This window comes from Haliotis cracherodii, unplaced genomic scaffold, assembly GCF_022045235.1.
Source record: "Haliotis cracherodii isolate W230 unplaced genomic scaffold, xgHalCrac1.p SCAF_11, whole genome shotgun sequence".
Taxonomy (NCBI): domain Eukaryota; kingdom Metazoa; phylum Mollusca; class Gastropoda; order Lepetellida; family Haliotidae; genus Haliotis; species Haliotis cracherodii.
In genome coordinates, this window is record NW_027266266.1 from 40235201 (window position 1) to 40256562 (window position 21362).

Sequence of the window (21362 nt, forward strand, 5' to 3'; positions counted from 1 at the left end):
AACAAAAGTATGCTGTCTAACAAGCCCAACTTTAAAGGATATATAAATATATCTATCAGGAATATGTATTTATTCAACACAGCCAGAAAAATAACAGAAAAATCTTTTTATTTAAATTACATTTTTTGTATTAATTTTTGTCTTCATGACATTCATGAAAAAGACTGTACAACCAAACCAGCAGCAATGTTGCCATTTCATAATAGACAGGTTGGGTGTGTTTGACACATACAGATTGCAAAACAACCACCAATCTGAAAGTGCATGTCGTATGATTGACAGGTGCATACCTCGCTTCTTGCGCATGATCTCCTTGAACTTCTCATCGATCTGCTGGGCGGCCAGGGAGTCAAGGTCGCTGTGGCCATCCTCGCCACGGTGGTCGTCTGGAATGTACCGGTACTTTCAACATTAGGAACATCTTTACTACCATGTAGGCAGAACTGAGAAATAGGTTGAGCGAGGTCACACTATGGAACCCACATCCTGCGTCTAGACATTGTACTTAGTGACTAGTGCCATATTTGATACTGTCTGAAGTCTTATATATCATATTCGACGTAATAAGCCCTCGCTCTAATAAGCACCCACGGCGATATTTGCTAATATATTGGCTAGTGAACAATCCCAATTAGCACCCCTTCTGATTGATCAATTTACACAAGACTTATTCATTCGCGTATAATACGCAGTCATGTGTTATATGCACCCTTAATTATGGGCAATTCTGGAAAAATACATCTGTCGTATATAACATTTCAGGCTGTCAGCATAAACCATGAAATTTATCTTTCAACTCTGCTTATCACCAAAATAATATTCTAATAAGAGCACCCTATTTCTAAATTTGAGAGCGCCCTGGGCGCTTATCACGTCGAATACTGTATATTTTTTTTTTGTTTACAAGACAGACCGACAAAAATTAACTGAAATTAGATGAAAAATGTAATGACATTCACCTTGTGAAAAAAAAATATATCTGCTGACTCGGTTTTACAATTAGGTGAAATGAAAAACACACATGAAATATTATCAACGCAGTTTGTAAGAAATGGTGAATAATATATATTATAATCTTTATTCTAACAAACAAAATCAATCAATACTTTTTCGGCATCTTCCCAAGTGAAATTTCTTGTTTTTTATTTATTAGTAGCAGTACTAATCTAGAAGTTGAATTATATTTTTCAACCACCTACATTGAATTTTCCGCAAAAACTTTGAAAACCAACAAATAAAGATAAGGCCTAGGGGGTAACAAGCAATTCTAGATTGATAGAGATAAAAGTGGATTATGAATGATTTGAACCAATTTGAAAGGACTTCCTATTGGTCTGAGCCTAGACCCCCCTTTAAACTGTTACACCTTGTCGTGTCTACCTCACACACTGATTGGGGACTGCCTCAGTGGTCTAGTGGTAGAGCGTCCGCCCGAAGAGCAGAAGGTCCGGGGTTCGATCCCCGGCGGCGTCATACCAAAAGACATTAAAAGATGGTACTTGTTGTTACCCTGTCTGGCGCTCGGCATTAAGGGGCTAAAACAAGGACTGGTCGGCTCGGAGTCTGTATACTGTGTCAGAGTGGGGTATTCATGTTAAACTGCGGCATGGTATCTCAGTGAGTTAGCACTATAAATCGGCATCAGACCGGACTAGTACAAGCAGCCACACACACACACATAAGTCGCTATATAAGTGCAATAATCTTGGACGCGATGTTAAACCCCATTTCACCAAACCTCACCTCACTGATTGGGGCTTATTGCTGGTAGAAAATGTTAGTTGATTGATTATTTGATTAAATTGATAATATGAGCATCAGTACAATTAAAATGCATAGTAATTATACAAAGTAAGAAGAATGAAGGCCAAACTGCAAGCTGTATATAATGTTTGACAGGAAACAGATATTATGAGTTTCAGTAATCTTCCAATTTGTCGATATGAACATCTACAAGCATCACCTCGAGACAGCAGAAATGGAACACCTGCAGGGACTGACCATTGTTTACACTGCAGTCAGTAATATAACTGTCATTATAACAATATGTAAACAAGTCAGAAAAACTGGGGTAGATATGAGAAACAATCCAATTGTCCACAAAGATCAACCACAAGACGCACGCAAGTATAAAGGGGAATAACTCTGTAAGGCATGCTAAACGCTTGAACTGATTTTATTCCCAAGGGTGGCGAAGAATTGAGTCAAACTGCTCCCAAACTTTAAGAGTGACATTGTTGACACATCCTTGTTGTTGACATTTGTAAAATTGTTGATACATGAAGTTGACTTTGAAATCTAGCAAAGAGTTAGAGAGTCAGTGTGTCCACTTCAAGCAATGTTCTCAAGCATGGATGCTGCTTTTTTGGAAAAAGGAGGTACACTTAAGATTTAAAAGCATGGATGGAAATAAAGAGCCAGGCAAAAGAAAGTATACACAATTCAATTTGACCAAAAGAATTCCAACATTATCAAAACGGGAATACATTTCTTGTTTGTTTCACTTTTAGCTACTATCAAACATGGGTGTATACTTTCTTTGTTGGCGATTTACTTGGAAACAATTAGTGCAAGATTAGTCAATTAACTGTTATATTTGTTAAAAACGAAATGATATTGTTGTTTGTTTTAAAAATGGGTGTTCACCCTGCACACACCCACACCCGCCCCGCCTCCCTGTGGAGCTACACTTTGTTCTAACCAATATCATAGCATGTGACACAAACAAGAGGCTACAGACTTTGTCTCCAGGTTGGGAATCAAACCCAATTTTCTCCTTGACAAGCCAACAATCAAGCACTTGAGCAAAGGGTAAACAAAAGCAAAATATTTATCCACCCAGTTGATTAGTAAGACTGAACAGTAATATTAGAGCTCCTCTAATCACATGGTAACAGGTTCCCACCTCTCAAAGGTCCATGGCCAAGTCTGCATGATCAAATGTAAAACACCCAACAAAGTCATTTCTTAACAAGCACTGGATAGAATGTAAATTGATATGAAGAAAGATAATAAATCTCTAAAACTGACAGGGATTTATCTAGAAATTCAATTTATAAGTGCCCTTTACAATTTTTTTGTTCTCATTTAATTTAATTTTGACATATTTTAACATTGCCTTCCATGCAATAATGTATAACTTAGCTAAATTGATCCAGGACCTCGATCCATAATGGGATCACAGAGCTAAGGTGATCGTAATTCCCATGCTTAAACACAGGCTTCACTTTGTGGAATGTTTTCAGTGAAAATACATCCACCTCTGACATACATTAGTCGTAAACACATGAACTGGAAGATTTGGAATTCCAATCAGGAACATTGCTCCTGACTTTGGGTGACTTGGGGATGACTATCGGCCTCTGAGCAGATCTACAGGAATCCCTGACCTAAGCTACAAGTTTGGACTATGCTAGAGAACTACACTAAGACAGGAAGCTGACGGACACGCTGGCTATGGCCATGCACCTTCCAGTGGCGCTGCTAGCTTGGCTCTTCTCCTACCATCCGTATGGACATCAGTCAGGTTCCCTACATCGCTGTAAACCTGAGCACTGCCCACAATCCTCTTGTGTTCCGAGCCAGCATCATCCTGTACACTTCCTGTTCCAACACCTGTATCCCGGTCGGAGCTCCCCCCACGTGTGTGACCTAAAACTGGGATGTGGAAAAGTGAAATATTTTCAGGTGCTTTATGTAGTGTTGATAAAAGTGTTTCTCTTAACAGATGTTACAAGTCTCTGTTGTTGATTCCCTACCAGAAGAATGGTATGGAAGGTTGCTGGGGACCTATTCTAACCTGGAATCTCCACAGGAAGGATGGTATGGAAGGTTGCTAGGGACCTATTCTAACCCAGAATCCACACAGGAAGGATGCTATGGAAGGTTGCTAGGGACCTATTCTAATCCAGAATCCACACAGGAAGGATGCTATGGAAGGTTGCTGGTGACCTATTCTAACCCGGAATCTCCACAGGAAGGATGGTATGGAAGGTTGCTAGGGACCTATTCTAACCCAGAATCCACACAGGAAGGAAGGTATGGATGGTTGCTGGGGACCTATTCTAACCCAGAATCCCTACAGGAAGGATGGTATGGACAGTTGCTGGGAACCTATACTAACGTGAATCCCAACAGGAAGGATCCCACTGTGTACATGCCTGACTCACCTAGCTTGTCCCGTTGATTCAGCTCATCAGTGGTGTCGAACACCACACCCTGGGCCTCAAGCCGGAATCGGTCCACAGTGGGGAAAGGAGATATTTTGACACTTTGGGGTTGATTGAAGGTCTGTGAAGGTAACATACCTTGATTGAGAGTCTGTACTCGGAACGTATTGATTATTAATCATTGAGTTTACATTGCAGTTGATGAGATACGTGATAAATGACTCTTGATACTTCTATGAAGAATGTTTGTTTCAGATCATGGCTCAAGTGCCAGCTGATGATTAAGATAAATTGCTTTATCGATACATGTATCAATTATAGGTTGTGACTTGAAGAGAAAGGTCATAAATATGCCCTTGTAACAAATCTGAAATCCATAATCTTGATTTACCAAGGAATCTAATCAGAAAAGGATAGTATAAACACACCATAACAGCTGACATGTGAACTTCATGCAATAATGCAATATAAATCTTTTAGTTGATGAAACAGTCACAATCCCATTGCTATTTCGGAAAAGTATTATTTTGTTCAAAATCAGGATTCTTAATTTCTTAAATTCAGAGGTATTTAACATTGCATTCAATGCAATGTTGTAAAACTAAGCATAAAGGTAGCCCGATGCTCATTTTATTTATTTTTTTGTTCCTTACTGGTAGTGACATAACACTGGTTCTTTTTAGACAGGACTACATACATTGTCATATCAAGTCATGTGATATCTTATTTCTTCGTGCCTCTTTCTTTGAAGCTTTTTCCTGGTCCAGTAAAATACAAAAAAATTTTAGAAAGTTTAATTGCAATTTGGTAGCTTCTGAAAACTGCTGCAGACTGAGGCTGAATATCAGCCTCTGAGCAGGCTTAGATAAATCATTGAGAAAATTGTGTGTATATGTGTCTACTATGGCTTACAGTGATATTGTTGGCAGTTGCTATAGCTCCCAGCTCGGCATCTATCTTGTCTAGGATCGCATGAACAGGGTCTATCTTGTGGTTGCCTGGTGACGTTGTGATTGTCGTGGTGATCTTCAGTGACGTTGGGATATCATCTGGTTCATTATCCGAAAGAGCTGAAACAAATTTCCAGATATCAAGAAACGTCTTCTGCCGGATATCACTGGAGTTACCATTCAAGTGCCACTCTCATCTCCATCAGAGACCAACTTCACATTGAGTGATTGAGCCTGGAGCAGGCAAACCAATGGTTAACAGTGTGAGCATCATCAACATGATGCATGTGATACCATGAGCAGTGTCACAACATTCACAGATACTCTTCACCCGTGAAGATCCGGGGTAGAATAGGTCTTCAGCAACCCATGCTTGACGTAGAGGCGACTATGCTTGTCGTAAGAAGCAACTAATTAGATCAGGTGGTCAGGCTCGGTGGCTTGGTTGATGAACATCATCATATCCCAATTACGTAAATCGATGCTCATGATGCCAATCACTGGATTGTGTGATCCAGACTATAGCTGGAATATTGCTGAGTGTGGCGTTAAACCAAAAACAAAGAAAAACAAAACAGATGCTCTTCTAAGATGATCTTTTTGTCCACAGCAGTCATTGTAGCCATTTACGTTGACATTACAACACGCGAGAGGAACGGAGGACCTGTGCTCTGCAATAACTTCTCTGGGATGTTCAGACCGCCTCCGTGGTCTGGCAGATAGAGAGTATCTGCCTAGAGGGTCGGGGGTTCCATCTCGGCATTAAGGGGCTACAAAACAAGGACTGGTTGGTTTGGAGTCAGAATACTGTGTCTAAGTGTCTAGCGTTTTTCTGTAGTAAATACATGGAGTGTCCGCCATGTTTGTTCGTCTAGTGGAGGCGGCCATTGTGCAGTCATTGCCTGGGTCAGTGTAGCGCCAGCGCAGCATACCCAGGGAACCTGGCTGACAATACTTAAGCTATGTCACAGAGGACTATATAACAAACAGACTATGGGCCAGACAATCCAGTTGAAAACAGGCCTCCCAAGCCTCCAGGGATCAAATAAACCAGCCTGACCAACCAATCCAACTTAGTCACCTCTTACAGTAAGCTTGTTGGTCTGAATGCCGCCTTGAACTTCAGTTAAATCAAGTTGCATGTGATGTGGGAGAAAATCTTGAAGTGATGCAGGTCTTAGTTGTGTGTCACTTTGATGAATCCCACCAGCACAGGTTTGATTCTGACAAACAGAGCAAACCAGCATTCCAACCCACGATCATGGTTTTCTGGCATGCATAAGGGACACAACTCTTCAAAAGGGACACAACTCTTCCCAGCGAATTGAGGAAAACTGAAAAAAAATATCATTTGTACTCAAGTTTTACCCCAAGAAGAAACTGTTTGCTGGACATGTCTGATGTCTTGAATCTTTTTTAATTGCTCAGAACCTTCTTTCAACAGCAACAAATGGTATGTCTGGAAATAATCCCCACCCCCTGCCCACCCCTTTCCCCAACCCCTGAATTTTAAATGGTTACAAGAATCCGTGTTGGTGACTATGAAGTGATGACGTACCTGTGACGGAACCTGACTTGACTCCATCGTCGTCACTCCACTCCCCATCAGCGTCGGTCCCATCCATCCTGCCTCCCTACACCTGCAACACAACACAACACCAATGTCAGCTCATAACACTTGTTAAGGTGAAAGGGTGGCCTAGTGGTTAAAGTGTTCGCTCGTCATGCCGAAGACCCGGGTTCGATTTCCGAGATTGGTACAATGTGTGAAGCCTATTTCTGGGGTCCCCGCCGTGATATTGCTGGAATATTGTTAAAAGCGGCGTAAAACCATACTCACTCACTCACTCACTGTAAAGGTGAAACACACAGAATCAGACAGGGATCCAGGTGGGAGGGGGTGTGCACCCTCCTTTGAACCATACCAAACATCTATACATTCAAAAATGGTATAAGTGATCTGCTTCCCCGAAAGTAATCATATAACAGCATGCTATCTAACGCATTTGGAGACATTTATATATTCAACGAAACTACACAATTGCTTAACAGCAATTGACAGATATCTTTCCTTTCTTAGTGTACAGACTTCTGTGAGAAAATCCTAGTTCTCCGGTGCGAAAAGATTAATATGATCCCACTTGTGCAGTGTCAATTAAACTTGCCTATTCATTTAACCCATTGTCCTGCAATTCAAACTAGTTATTGTAGGCAGAATTTTTGTGGTGGGCACTGACTGATTTATGCACATTTTAAAAATTAGTTTTAAATGAAGTTAATTATCATTGATGAATTGCAAAGTTCATGAATGTTCTACAATTGATGAACTTTCAAGAAACCTCAAACTGGTACTAACGTGGTGCTTCATTGCATTTTTTTATGAACATTTATCTTTACCTTAGTTCTTCAAACATTTGTTTGGCAACTTGAATTCAATATTTCTTAATTCTTGAGTAAATATTCTTATAAAGGGACGCATTAATTTAATATACTTCATAGCATCCAAATAAGAAAGTGAGCAAAAACATTTCCTGTTCAAAGCTTAGAAGGGGACCAGGCTCGGCTAATTGTCAGTCCCTGCACATATTGATTCAAATCCACTTTCTTCCACTACTGGTTCAAATTGTATACTGTGTCAGCGGCATGTCAGCTTAATGTGAGAGGAAAGCTCAAAGTAATGCAGGTCTCTGACGTTTACCACATCTTAGACGACTGGGCCACAGAGCTCCAGATAAGCTGCGTATCTGCGTGAAATACGCATCAGAAATGCAGAAATACGCAGTAAAATATAATCCAAGCGTATCAAATACGCAACGAACATTACAGATACGCTACAAAAATAAAACTTGTGCGTATCATCAAAATATTGTGAAGTAACCCTGCGTATTTGATTAGCAAATGAGCAACTTATATTGAAATTATAAGTTGGCATTCCGTCAACCTTGCCAAACTCATCATGATCATTTGCCATCGCACTTTCTTGTGGAAGTATGGTGGTATTTTTGAGTCCTATAAAGCTCTCGAACCCACACGACACCAGTTTGCAGGGACTAGATGAATAGTGTTTTTAAATATTTAACTTAAATACCCACATGTGTAAAAACTAGTGGGTAACAGAAATTTGAATACGCACCTAGAATTACTGATACCCAATGATTTTAAAATGCATGGGTAAAATACCCACAACACCAAAAGCTTATCTGGAGCTCTGGGGCCACCAGTGCCCTCAAGCAGTTAAGGGTTAACGTCATTATACTTCAAGGATGAAGTACATGTTTCTGTTTTTTGGGGTTTTTTTTATCTTAAATATATCAACTAGTGAGACAATATTAACAAATTCTGTCTGTATGTGTTTCCGCACAGAGACCATGTCTCAGTTTACACATGGTATTAATCTAGAACTAAGCCGAAAACAGGCACCAGACCATGAAGCAAAGTCTCCCTTTAAGATTGAGACATTAAAAATGTGCCATGCAGGGATTATTGTCTACCATACATCGTGTGTGTAATATCTACCCTCATAATAAATACCTTCCCTGCCCTGGTGACAGCCTTGTGTCACTAGTTCATACAGGAAAATATATCCTTGTAGCTGGATGTACGTCTTAAATATGATCAGAAGGGTTTGTGTTACCTCCCAAGTCAATATCTTCAGATCCTATAGCAGTGGGAGGCAGTCAATAAGACTTAGGCCACACTATTGCTGTCTTATGGTTTACAGATATTCTGCTACAAATTTGTTTGTGGGCTGAAATAAATATACATTTGTAATTGTCATTATAGCTATAATGGATAGAATTATCATTAAACCATCCGAATGTTATCAGAAATGAGCGGGCCACTGTAACTTGACAATGCCCTCATATTGCTTGACGACGGGCCATTATCACGCCCGTTGTTAGGTGACGTCACATTGATGTTCAAAAGTGACGTCATCTGGTTTGTTCTATGACGTTTCCATATTTGTAAAAGTGAAAAGATTGCAGTAAATGTTTCAAAACCGATATTTGCTGTATATGTTTGTATAATAACAAATCCTATCCATTTTAGCTATAACAACGGAAACACTATTTTTCAGGGCATTATCATTTGTACAAGCCCTCTGTCTTTTCATCTGTAAATGGAAGATCTTGGGCTTCTTCAAATGACAAAAAATAGCATTACCTTTTAGTATTTTATATCTTATTTGGCAGGAGGTTGTGTTGATCAGCAGGAAAAAATAAATGTTAATTGTGGTCAGGATGTTTACTATTTACCATGTGTATTTAGTCTTATTTTTTTAAAGTTACTTCTGTTAGATATTTTAAGTTTTATATATTTTTTCGATTTCATGACGAACAGAGTAAGAAAACGTGCAACTTTATGGATAACATCTTCTGGTTTATTGCATATAGCGACGTTTCGATGTAGATTCTTGCATCGTTATCAAGCTAGAGAGACAACAAGCAAGTGATGAGAGGTATACTTGCATGACATAAAAGAAAAGAAAACTCTCAGAAGCTATAGAAATCCGCCGTCACAAATCTTTGATCACCAGAGATCAAGGGTATTACATTTCGTCTACCTATAAAGATCTAATCAAGCAATAGACTATTTTAATTAGGACCCTATCAGCTTGTCACAACTGTTAAATCCTTAACCTTACTGTACATCTGGCTTCATCACCTGTGTGCTTCATTACTCTGTGTGCTATTTGTTATTCTTACTGTACATTTGGCTTCATCCAATTATCTGTATGCTACGTGTTATCTATTACCTGTTGTTGTCAATGTTAATCTGCTTCTGATCAAAACAGGTCATACATATATACCTCTCATCACTTGATTGTAGTCACTCCAGCTTGACAACAGGAGAATCTACATCAAAACATCGCTATAGGCAATAAACCAGAAGTTGTTATCCATAAAGTTGTACGTTTTCTTACTTTAATACCAACTTCTAGAATGCCCATCCAATCAAACAGTAACCAGAATGGTCAGGCAAATAAAAATAAATTTGAACTACCCCGGTACTATTATATATTTTCTGATGTTGATCTTTGCCCCAGTAGGTGGAACCTGTGAACAGAAAATGAAAACATTGTCTTGTCCTGATTTGCCCTAACAACCCTCTCATGTTGACAGAGAACATAAAACCTCAATATCTGGCTCTCTCAGGCTTACTTACAGTTTTGTGTTCCCCAGGACTGTTTCAAGTAGCAAGTTGACTAAGTTATAAGTAGTGAGTCAACAGAACACATAAGCACATGCCAAAACACATCCTAATGTAAGTGTCAGGCTTCACACAGGGCTCTACAGAACAGATAAACACATGCCAAAACACATCCTACTGTAAGTGTCAGTCTTCACACCGGGCTCAACAGAATAGATAAACACATGCCAAAACACATCCTAATGTAAGTGTCAGTCTTTAACCAGGCTCAACAGAACTGATAAACACATGCTAAAACACATCCTAATGTAAGTGTCAGGCTTCACACAGGGCTCTACAGAACTGATAAACACATGCCAAAACACATCCTACTGTAAGTGTCAGTCTTCACACCGAGCTCAACAGAACTGATAAACACATGCCAAAACACATCCTACTGTAAGTGTCAGTCTTCACACAGGGCTCTACAGAACAGATAAACACATGCCAAAACACATCCTACTGTAAGTGTCAGTCTTTAACCAGGCTCAACAGAACTGATAAACACATGCTAAAACACATCCTACTGTAAGTGTCAGTCTTTAACCAGGTTCAACAGAACTGATAAACACATGCCAAAACACATCCTACTGTAAGTGTCAGTCTTTAACCTGGCTCAACAGAACTGATAAACACATGCTAAAACACATCCTACTGTAAGTGTCAGTCTTTAACCAGGTTCAACAGAACAGATAAACACATGCTAAAACACATCCTACTGTAAGTGTCAGTTTTCACACAGGGCTCAACAGAACAGATAAACACACATGCTAAAACACATCCTACTGTAAGTGTCAGTCTTTAACCAGGCTCAACAGAACAGATAAACACATGCTAAAACACATCCTACTGTAAGTGTCAGTCTTCACACCGGGCTCAACAGAACAGATAAACACATGCTAAAACACATCTTACTGTAAGTGTCAGTCTTCACACCGGGCTCAACAGAACAGATAAACACATGCTAAAACACATCCTACTGTAAGTGTCAGTCTTCACACCGGGCTCAACAGAACAGATAAACACATGCTAAAACACATCCTACTGTAAGTGTCAGTCTTCACACCGGGCTCAACAGAACAGATAAACACACATGCTAAAACACATCCTACTGTAAGTGTCAGTCTTTAACCAGGCTCAACAGAACTGATAAACACATGCTAAAACACATCCTACTGTAAGTGTCAGTCTTCACACAGGGCTCAACAGAACAGATAAACACATGCTAAAACACATCCTACTGTAAGTGTCAGTATTCACACCGGGCTCAACAGAACAGATAAACACACATGCTAAAACACATCCTACTGTAAGTATCGTCTTCACCCCAGGCTCTGTGACAAATAACTTACAGGGTGGCGAGAGATACTGCATTCCCTACCATGGTAGCCTGCATGTGGGTAAATACGGATGGCTTGGCCTACCAGTGGTTGAGAGCATGAACACCAATCAATGCATGATGCGCTAATTAGGAGTTTACCTACCTTCCTCAGAGGCTGATAGTGGCGCAAAGGCTGCAGCAAATGTCAGTAAAATTTCACTAACTAGCTTGATGATTAGTTTCATGTTATTGCTTAAAATACCTCAAAACATTTTTTTTAAATCCCAGTTTTGAACAATATACCACTGTTTCCCATTTTGCACCTAGTTTGGTTATGTACCTATCACCATATTACCCTATATCGCATTAGTTTCCTGACGACCTCGGGTAAAACTAGTAACCAGCTTATCTTCCAAGCCCCGGTTTTGAAGCAGTTCTCATCAAAAACTAGGTTTTTGAAATGGGTCACATCTAAACCCGCTTGTTTTACATTTCAATTGTAATACCAAGGTATTAACATTTCATAAACTTGCTTTTTGACGTGACCACAAAATTTTCTGTTTGATGATTGGTTAAAAGTGACAATTTTCTTTTACATGAAAATTCCATGACATGAATCGAACCTGCAACCTCACATATCGTGTTAAGTTTTGTAACCTGTTTTCCCATTGAGCTATCCTCAAGTGTACATTATCAAGAATCTCTGGGGTTTTGGTTGAAAATGTAAAACCTTGAGCTCGGGAAAAGCCCACTTAAGGCACTCTGCAGACAGCAAGTGACACCAGAACTCATTGGTCTTGAAGTTGATTTGTGAGTGTTTTGATTGTTTACACTCAGCAATATATTCCAGCTATATGACGGCTTGTCTGTAAAATAATTGAGTCTGGACCACACAATCCAGTGATTGACATCATGAGCATCAATCCATGCAATTGGGAGTGATGACATGTATCAACCAAGTCAGCAAGCCTGACCACCCGATCCCATTAGTCGCATTTTACGACAAGCATAGTCACCTTTAACGCCAAGTATGGGTTGCTGAAGACCTATTCTACCCCGGAATCTTCACGGGTCGATTTGTGAGTGAGTGATTGAGTGAGTGAGTGAGTGAGTTGGGTATAACACTGCTTTTACCAGTATTCCAGTTATATCGTGGCGTGTCAGCTTAATGTGCGAGGAATCCACAAAATGATCGTTTACCACTTCGGTGAAACCCAAGAGCACGGGTATGGCGCTGAGAAACCTAGAATCATAACTGGGGCAAACCGGGATTCAAACCTACAATCATAAGTTTCTGGCATGCCCATGGGATGCAACTCTGCACAGCGAACCGCAGCGCCTTAGACGACTGGGCCAACAGTGGCCCCCCGAAGTTGATTTGTGATGTGAGCCAGTCTCACACCTCTTAATCAATTCCATATTAGGAGTTGCAAGTATCACCAGCATACCTGATTTTACAAGCGAAAGGGTCTTGGATACTACAATGGTCTCATGGCAAACAGCATCTGGGCCCAACAGTCTATACTGCAGACTTCCAATGTAGTCTTCTGACATGGCAACACAAGAAACTTCTTTTCTAAGAAATGATTCGTGAGACATCCAGTTAGGTTGCTTTTACGACCAGCATAGGTTGCTGGGACCAATTCTAACCCGGAATCACCATTGAGGTTTAAACAATACTTCCATACATTGTATGTACATGTCTCCGGTAAGTGCAAATCTCTAATAAAGAGAACAAAACATGCCCTTTATATATATTATGCACTTATTATTTTCCCGAAAAAAATATTCGTCTGAACCAAACAACAAAAGGACAAATAAAGCAAATATAAAAATACATTAAATATACACCTTCCCAAAATAAACGCTAAATGGTTGGCAAAAATCACAAAATAAATACATGTGGCCTGACCATCACCTGCACATTTGTTCATAGTCAGGCACTGCTTGCCTGATTGATTCATCAGGATTAGCATAACCAGCCCAAGATGTCTGGATCCCACGGACCAAGATACGATGTCGTGTAGTTAAACCCAAGTCATGTTTCTAGTGAGAGCTGGAGGTATTTACAGTTGGAGACAGCTACCAATATACAAGCTCATACATGAGCATACACAGATAACACAGCGACATCTTGGAGTTGAAAAATAGTGACTTGGCACTGTAGCTCACCTGAATATCTAGTCAACAGATTCAAGAGATATATCTGACTTAAACCATGTTATAGTTGATAGATAATTTCTCCATCATTTTGCATAATGACTTACAGTTGCATCAGTTTTACTTGCATAAAATGAACATTCAGAATGGCAGTGAGTGAGTGAGTTGGGTTTAACGGTGCTTTTAACAGTATTCCAGTTATATCACGGCGCATCAGCCTGATGTGGGAGAAAAGCCCGAGGTGATGCAGGTCTTAGACCTTTACCCCTTTGTTGAAACCCATGAGCATGGGTATGGTGCTGACAAACCTCGAGACATAATCAGGGCGAACTGGAATTTGAACCCACAATCATAGGTTTCTGGCGTGCCCAAGGGACGCTACACTGCATAGCGAATTGCGGCGCCTTTGACAACTTGGCCACCCGTGCCCCTATGGTTGATAGATAATTTCTCTATTATTTTGCATAATGTCCTACAGTTGCATCAGTTTTACTTGGATAAAATGAACATTCAGAATGGCAGTGATCAACTGATCAACTGAATGGCAGTGATGGCAGAATGAACTGCAACAACAACAGCATGACGCCATCATATTGGTTAAGGGGGCGGTCGGGTAGCCCAGTGGTTCAAGCGTTCACTCGTCACGCCGAAGACCCGGGTTTGATTCCTGACATGGGTACAATGTGTGAAGGCCATTTCAGGTGTCCCCCGCCGTGATATTGCTGGAATATTGCTAAAAGCAGAGTAAAATCAAACTCACTCACTCACTCACTCATATTGGTTAACTACAGAGGATTCACAGTTCGACACACCATCAACTAAGTCACTGAGCCTGACCACCAGGGCTCCATTCCTCAAAGCGATCTTAGCGTTAAGGTGATCATAAGTCCCATACTTTAACATAGGCTTACAATCATCGTAGCGCTAAGATCACTTTGAGGAATGGGGCCCAGGTCCATATAAGTCCCCTCTAATAATTTCACGTATTTGATTTACATTTTCCATATTTTTTGTTCTTCATGGTTAAATATATTGCCCCACTTACTGCAAATAATGTAGTAAGTGCAGCACGTTATATAGCAATGTTCATGAAGTAAGATCAGTACTTGAAATTGCCAAACAACCAGTTTGCGCGAGAGGGAGGTGAATAAATATATCAGCAAAATCATGGTTCAACATACATTTGATATAGCTGGTGGACCAATCTTTGTTTGTTTGTTGTTTAAAGCTGCACTCAGCAATATTCCACTTACATTATGGTGGTCTGTAAATAATCCAGTCTGGACCAGACAATCCAGTGATTGACATCATGAGCATTAATCTATGCAATTTGGATACAATGACATGCATCAACCAAGTCAGCGAGCTTGACCACCCGATCCCGTTAGTTGCCCCTTATGACAAGCATAGTCAATGGGATGCTGAAGACCAATTCTAACACGGATCATCACTGGGTCAGTGGACCAATCAGAATGAAAGAATTTAAAATGTCATGGTACAAAAAAGCATCCATCATCATGAAGCCTTCTGTAGACAGTGATGACCTACATGTATAGTTCACACCTTACATATCTTGCGGAAGTTTGTTTGTTTGTTTGTTTCTTGTTTACTGCCGCACTCAGCAATATTGTGTCTATATGATGGCAGTCTGTAAATAATCGAGTCTGCACCAGACAATCCAGTGATTGATATCATGAGCATCGATCCATGCAATTGAGATACGATGACATATATCAACCAAGTCAACAAACCTGACCACCCGATCCCGATAGTCGCCTTTTACGACAAGCATAGTCACCTTTCATGGCAAGCATGGGTTGCTGAAGACCTATTCTACCCTGCCGGGTCTTCATGGGTCCAAGTAGCACAAAGTTTCTTAATGTAAATGTGTGGTAACTGATTTATAGACTGGGAAATAACCTAAATCATTAAAGATATTCAGACCTAAGTACTGTACAACATGGTATAGTAATACAGTTGGACATTGTACATCATTGTTTCACACTAATTTACCAAAAAGATCAAATTTTCAAGCTACCTCCATCTGTTCTGCCAAGCAAATCAATACAAGCCCATACTCAGCCCACTGATTTACAATCAATCAGTGTATCGGACACTCATTGTCACATCGACAAGCTCTCACCTGGCCTAGTCAGAACACTGTACACACTAATAGTGTCACAGAGCCTGTACTGGATGTCACTGGGACTGGTCATGTACCTGGCCTAAGCATCACATTGTACACACTATCAGTATCACAGAGCCTGTACCTGGCCTAGGCAGAACATTGTACACACTATCAGTATCACAGAGCCTGTACCTGGTCTAGTCATCACATTGTACACACTATTAGTATCACAGAGCCTGTACCTGGCCTAGACAGAACATTGTACACACTATCAGTATCACAGAGCCTGTACCTGGCCTAGACAGCACATTGTACACACTTTCAGTATCACAGAGCCTGTACATGGCCTAGACAGCACATTGTACACACTATCTGTATCACAGAGCCTGTACCTGGCCTAGACAGCACATTGTACACACTATCAGTATCACAGAGCCTGTACCTGGCCTAGACAGCACATTGTACACACTTTCAGTATCACAGAGCCTGTACCTGGCCTAGACAGCACATTGTACACACTATCAGTATCACAGAGCCTGTACCTGGCCTAGACAGCACATTGTACACACTATCAGTATCACAGAGCCTGTACCTGGCCTAGACAGCACATTGTACACACAATCAGTATAATAGAGCCTGTACCAGGCCTAGTCAGAACATTGTACACACAATCGATATCACACAGCCTGTACCTGGCCTAGTCAGCACATTGTACACATTATCAGTATCACAGAGTCTGTACCTGGCCTAGTCAGCACATTGTACACACTGTCAGTATCACAGAGCCTGTACCTGGCCTAGTCAGAACATTGTACACACTATCAGTATCACACAGCCTGTACCTGGCCTAGTCAGAACATTGTACACACTATCAGTATCACAGAGCCTGTACCTGGCCTAGACAGCACATTGTACACACTATCAGTATCACAGAGCCTGTACCTGGCCTAGTCAGAACATTGTACACACTATCAGTATCACAGAGCATGTACCTGGCCTAGACAGCACATTGTACACAACATCAGTATCACAGAGCCTGTACCTGGTCTAGTCATCACATTGTACTCACTATAAGTATCACAGAACCTGTACCTGGCCTAGTCAGCACATTGTACACAACATCAGTATCACAGAGCCTGTACTGGATGTCACTGGGACTATGTACGTACCTGGCCTAGGGTCTAATTAGTGTCAAGTCCAGAAGCCTATACTTAGCCTATTACAGATGTGGATTTCAATGTTACATCGAAAAAAATCAACATCTGACAATACCAACCTTGAATGAACTTCTAACCAGAACAGAAATATCAGTTATACATATCATGCAATCTAGTTTGATTGACTAATTATTTTTTATTCAAACAGGGAACATTTTTGAAACCCTCAGGACTTGCAATGTAAATTCTTTTCATCCATTCACAATTAATATGTGGGTCGACGAATAATTTTGCATCTGGTAAACCCTGATGTCCGCCAGTTCATCTGCATTGTTTGGGCTAAGCTGTCTGGTCACAACCATTTCATTCCAAGTCTTGATGTCATTTTCTATCTCATAAAATGGTCATAAAACAATAATGATTGAACTGAGCATTGCATGTGTAAGTGTATACTACTTGATTAGGTCTGTCAATCAAGTGATTTCACCTAGTGCTTATCAAGGGTTACCAGGTGCACAACATGGTCCAAGATATTCACATAGCACAAGTTCCGAGCACATTATCACCACGTCCCACTTGCACAAAGCGATCTTAGCGCTAAAACTATCATAAGCCTATGTTAAAGTATGGGAGTTATGGTCATCTCAGAGGCATATAAAGAAATTGAGAAAATTGTTTCGTGTGACAAGTCAGTTAAATAAGCAGGTTCTGTGACCTTTGGAGAATGGACAAACTTGAGGAACGTGCAGTGATCAAAAGGTGTAGATTGTTGTTAAATTGCTTGACATAAGAGGCGACTAACAGGATCGAGTGGTGAGACTTGCTGACTTGTTTGATGCATGTCATTGCATAGATTGATACTCACAATGGTCCAGACTCGATTATTTACAGAGCCATGTCAATATAGCTTGAGTATTGCTGAGTGTGGCGTTAATCAACATACAAGCCTGACCATTCTGTAATTTTTCTTAATATGTTCTACAGGGTACAGTATCACAGAGGCTGCATGTGTCCGTGACAACACAGTCCAGTCATGGCAGTCAGGCCCCATGACAGAAAGTAATGCCTCATTATGGAGGCATCAACTCCATGTTACATCCTTCATTATCTACAATGTATCAATTTCTACAGTAAAGGATATTACTGACTCAGAAAAAACCAGACACTGTTCAGAACAATAAATGATATTCACAACAGAAGATCCCCTGTAAGATCTACACATCAAGATCCTATGTGTATTACTCAACGATACACAACCACATATCCATGGACCATGATCCGGTTGCCAATTACCTTTTACGGCATGGGTTCTACTGGACGGGTCCAATCGAAAGAAGAAACAGAAATGCATAGTGTGAGATAGGATAAGTTTAAAAATGTACAATTATCATGTAAACCAATCCATTCAACTTGGGTCTCAGGATGCTATAGATATGCAATTGAGGTCGCCCTGTCAAGACAATCTGATCGATAATCAACACCTATATTGTGATAAAACGGGTCTTACATCGTGAAGTGCATCAAATCATGTGAGCACCTTGGTTTAAAACATGAAAAGATTTGGAAAATATCTGTTAACAATGAGTTGGTGGTGTACATGCATTGCAAATCCTGCAATCAATCAAAATCTGCACAACAGTTTATGAACCGGATTTCGATTTCTTTGGGCGATTTTGATTGGACTATGCATAGACCCGTTGTCCAGCCAAAATGTAACTCCATAATACCAGCCTAGTTTGGCAAGGGTGGAAACTGGACTTTAATAGTCAGTTAACTCACTTGCCACGGGAAGACGTCTACATACTGGTTATCTGATATGTGGGTGATTATGTATGCAAATAAGGGTGCAAATCATTTTGAAATGTACGATAAATTGGGCGGTTCCGAATAATACTCAATCACTGTATTCGTGTGACAAGTGAACACTTCAACCACTAGAATTGCCCATCACCTACCCAAATGAGTGAGTAGGTCGTTTCACAAGCTTTATACAGCGACATCCTAGTGACTCTTAAATGAGAATGGGGGCTGCCTCTATTGGTATGACGTCGAGAGATAGATGATTTCACAATCATTCTGATAAATCTTTTTTTAGCCAACACCTGTCTTGGGAATGGCATTTTGTTTAAAACATGATAAAAAATGTCAATCCTTGAAAAAAATAAAATGAAATGAAGTTTAATACAGATAAAGAAGTCTTGAAATACTTATCTCGCACCTTTAATACCTGATCATTGAAAGTGATTTCTTCACTATTTATTTCAGTTAGGCCCAAGACCCAAGACCAAAGAAATAACCATCCATATCTCTATGTAAATTTGACCTGTTTTCAACATAATCACTGTACTGTATAAAGCAGAAAAAAAGGAATGAACTTGATGATCCGTCAATTATGTATAAAATATTTAAATGTTCATTACATTCTCCACAATTTGATGAAATGACAGTACAACATCATAGAATTCAACTTACAGCAGAACAAGGTCGTCAGTTGTCAATGGCTGTGATAATAGCCGTCATTATATTGTACATTTCATAGGCTTGGCATGGAATCCCTCTGAGGCTCCATACAGGTCACTCATTGCAAGGGGGCATCTCAAACTCAGAATATTTATTAAATCTGTCTGGAGCGGTTTGTAAGCTGAACCAGATTGTATTGATATTGTCATACGATCTCAGCCTGGACATATAACTGGGATATATTTTCCTTTTCTTTATTCATGACCTCTTCTACCAAAAACCCTTGTGTGGTAATACACCAGTTATAGTGTTATGTCTGCTTATACTAGGGCTGTGTATTGCTAAAAACATTGTAGTGGACTGTATATGTATTGTCATAAGTATTGCTGGAAGCTGATGTGTCTGACATTGGTTGACACTGATCGTACATGCAGATTCAAATTTCTACATACTAAAGTAAATATTATGATGCCAAAGTTAGCATGCCCAGTCGCTGCCGCTTTGAGAGAAAAATTGATTCCATGTTCTGTCAATTTTGACAGGAAACATCATTTATGAATGAATTTCTGAGTTTAGGTTAAACTACACAAATAATAACAAAACTTGTTATATATCTCTAACCCAATATACTGGAACGCGGAAGAAATAATGAAATACGTATCGTTTGAAAAGTGTATTGCGATATACCAGTAATACCGTATTGTCCTCGCTTATTACTAAAGGATTTGCCAAATAAAATAAGTGTACATTTGAATTTTTTGTTTGTAAGTTGTTTAACGCAGTACTCAGCAATATTCCAGCCATATGACAGCAGTCTGTAAATAATGAAGTCTGGACCAGACAATCCAGTGATGGACATCATGAGCATCGATTCACGCAATTGGGATCGATGACATGCATCGACCAAGTCAGCGGAGCCTGACCACCCAATCCCGTTAGTCGCTTCTTACGACAAGCATGGGCATCCATTGATTGATATCATGAGCATCGATCCACACAATTTGTGTGTTTGTTTGTAGTTTAACGCCACACTCAGCAATATTCCAGCTATATGACGGCAGTCTGTTAATCATCAAATCTGGATTAGACAATCCAGTGCACAGATTTATCTTTTCTTAACCAAGTGCCTGTACATGTGGCAGACAAATAGGGATTTCTAAAAGCTCATATTTCCCTAATTCGGAGGTGTTAGAACACTGCAATAATGTGAGATAAGCCTTAAACCTCTTCTTCTTTTGGTCCTATTATCAGTGACATACAGTTAACTCTATCAGTTACTTCTACAGATCCATAACGTAAGTAATAACTATATTATCATGTATTGGGATATTTTTTATTCAAATGTAGGAATTTTTAATGACATTTGCTCCAGACTTGGGGTCAGGTATCGGCCCCTGAGTAGGTGCAGATAAATCCCTGCCAGTGACAGACATCATGAGCATCGATCCACGCAATTGGCATACGATGACATGCACCAACCAAATCAACGAGCCTGACCACCCGATCCCGTTAGTCGCCTCTTATGACAGGTATCGGATGCTGAGGACCAGTTCTAAACATGAATTATTTTGGGCAAACCGTTGACCTGGCGTCTATTTGAGTTCAACATGTATTAGAGGCGTGGCGTCTATTCTGTTTAATGCTGGCACAGTGCACGTGGCAACTCACTACCTTACCAAGTCCCAACATCTACATTTATATTAAAGGGTACATAACATATCCACCAATCACAATTTCGACAAATGTGAAATTACATTAAATAAATTAAGTTAAGCCTTTTCGTCATTTTGACAAGTCAGTTAACAAAATCAGTAACAGATAGATACC

General features: G+C 40.0%; 1 protein-coding gene across 1 annotated transcript in view; it reads right to left on the minus strand.

Moving 5' to 3' along the window:
• Positions 1-21362, minus strand: part of LOC139455785 (trichohyalin-like) — a 138850-nt gene that overhangs the window by 102643 nt on the left and 14845 nt on the right. Inside the window, exons 2-6 of the mRNA XM_071237331.1 lie at positions 6678-6759; positions 5082-5239; positions 4170-4290; positions 3469-3657; positions 291-386 (exon numbers count right to left, since the gene is read on the minus strand). Of these exons, the coding sequence (XP_071093432.1) occupies positions 291-386; positions 3469-3657; positions 4170-4290; positions 5082-5239; positions 6678-6744 (631 nt within the window). The 5' untranslated portion in view covers positions 6745-6759. The remainder of the gene's footprint in view (positions 1-290; positions 387-3468; positions 3658-4169; positions 4291-5081; positions 5240-6677; positions 6760-21362) is intronic.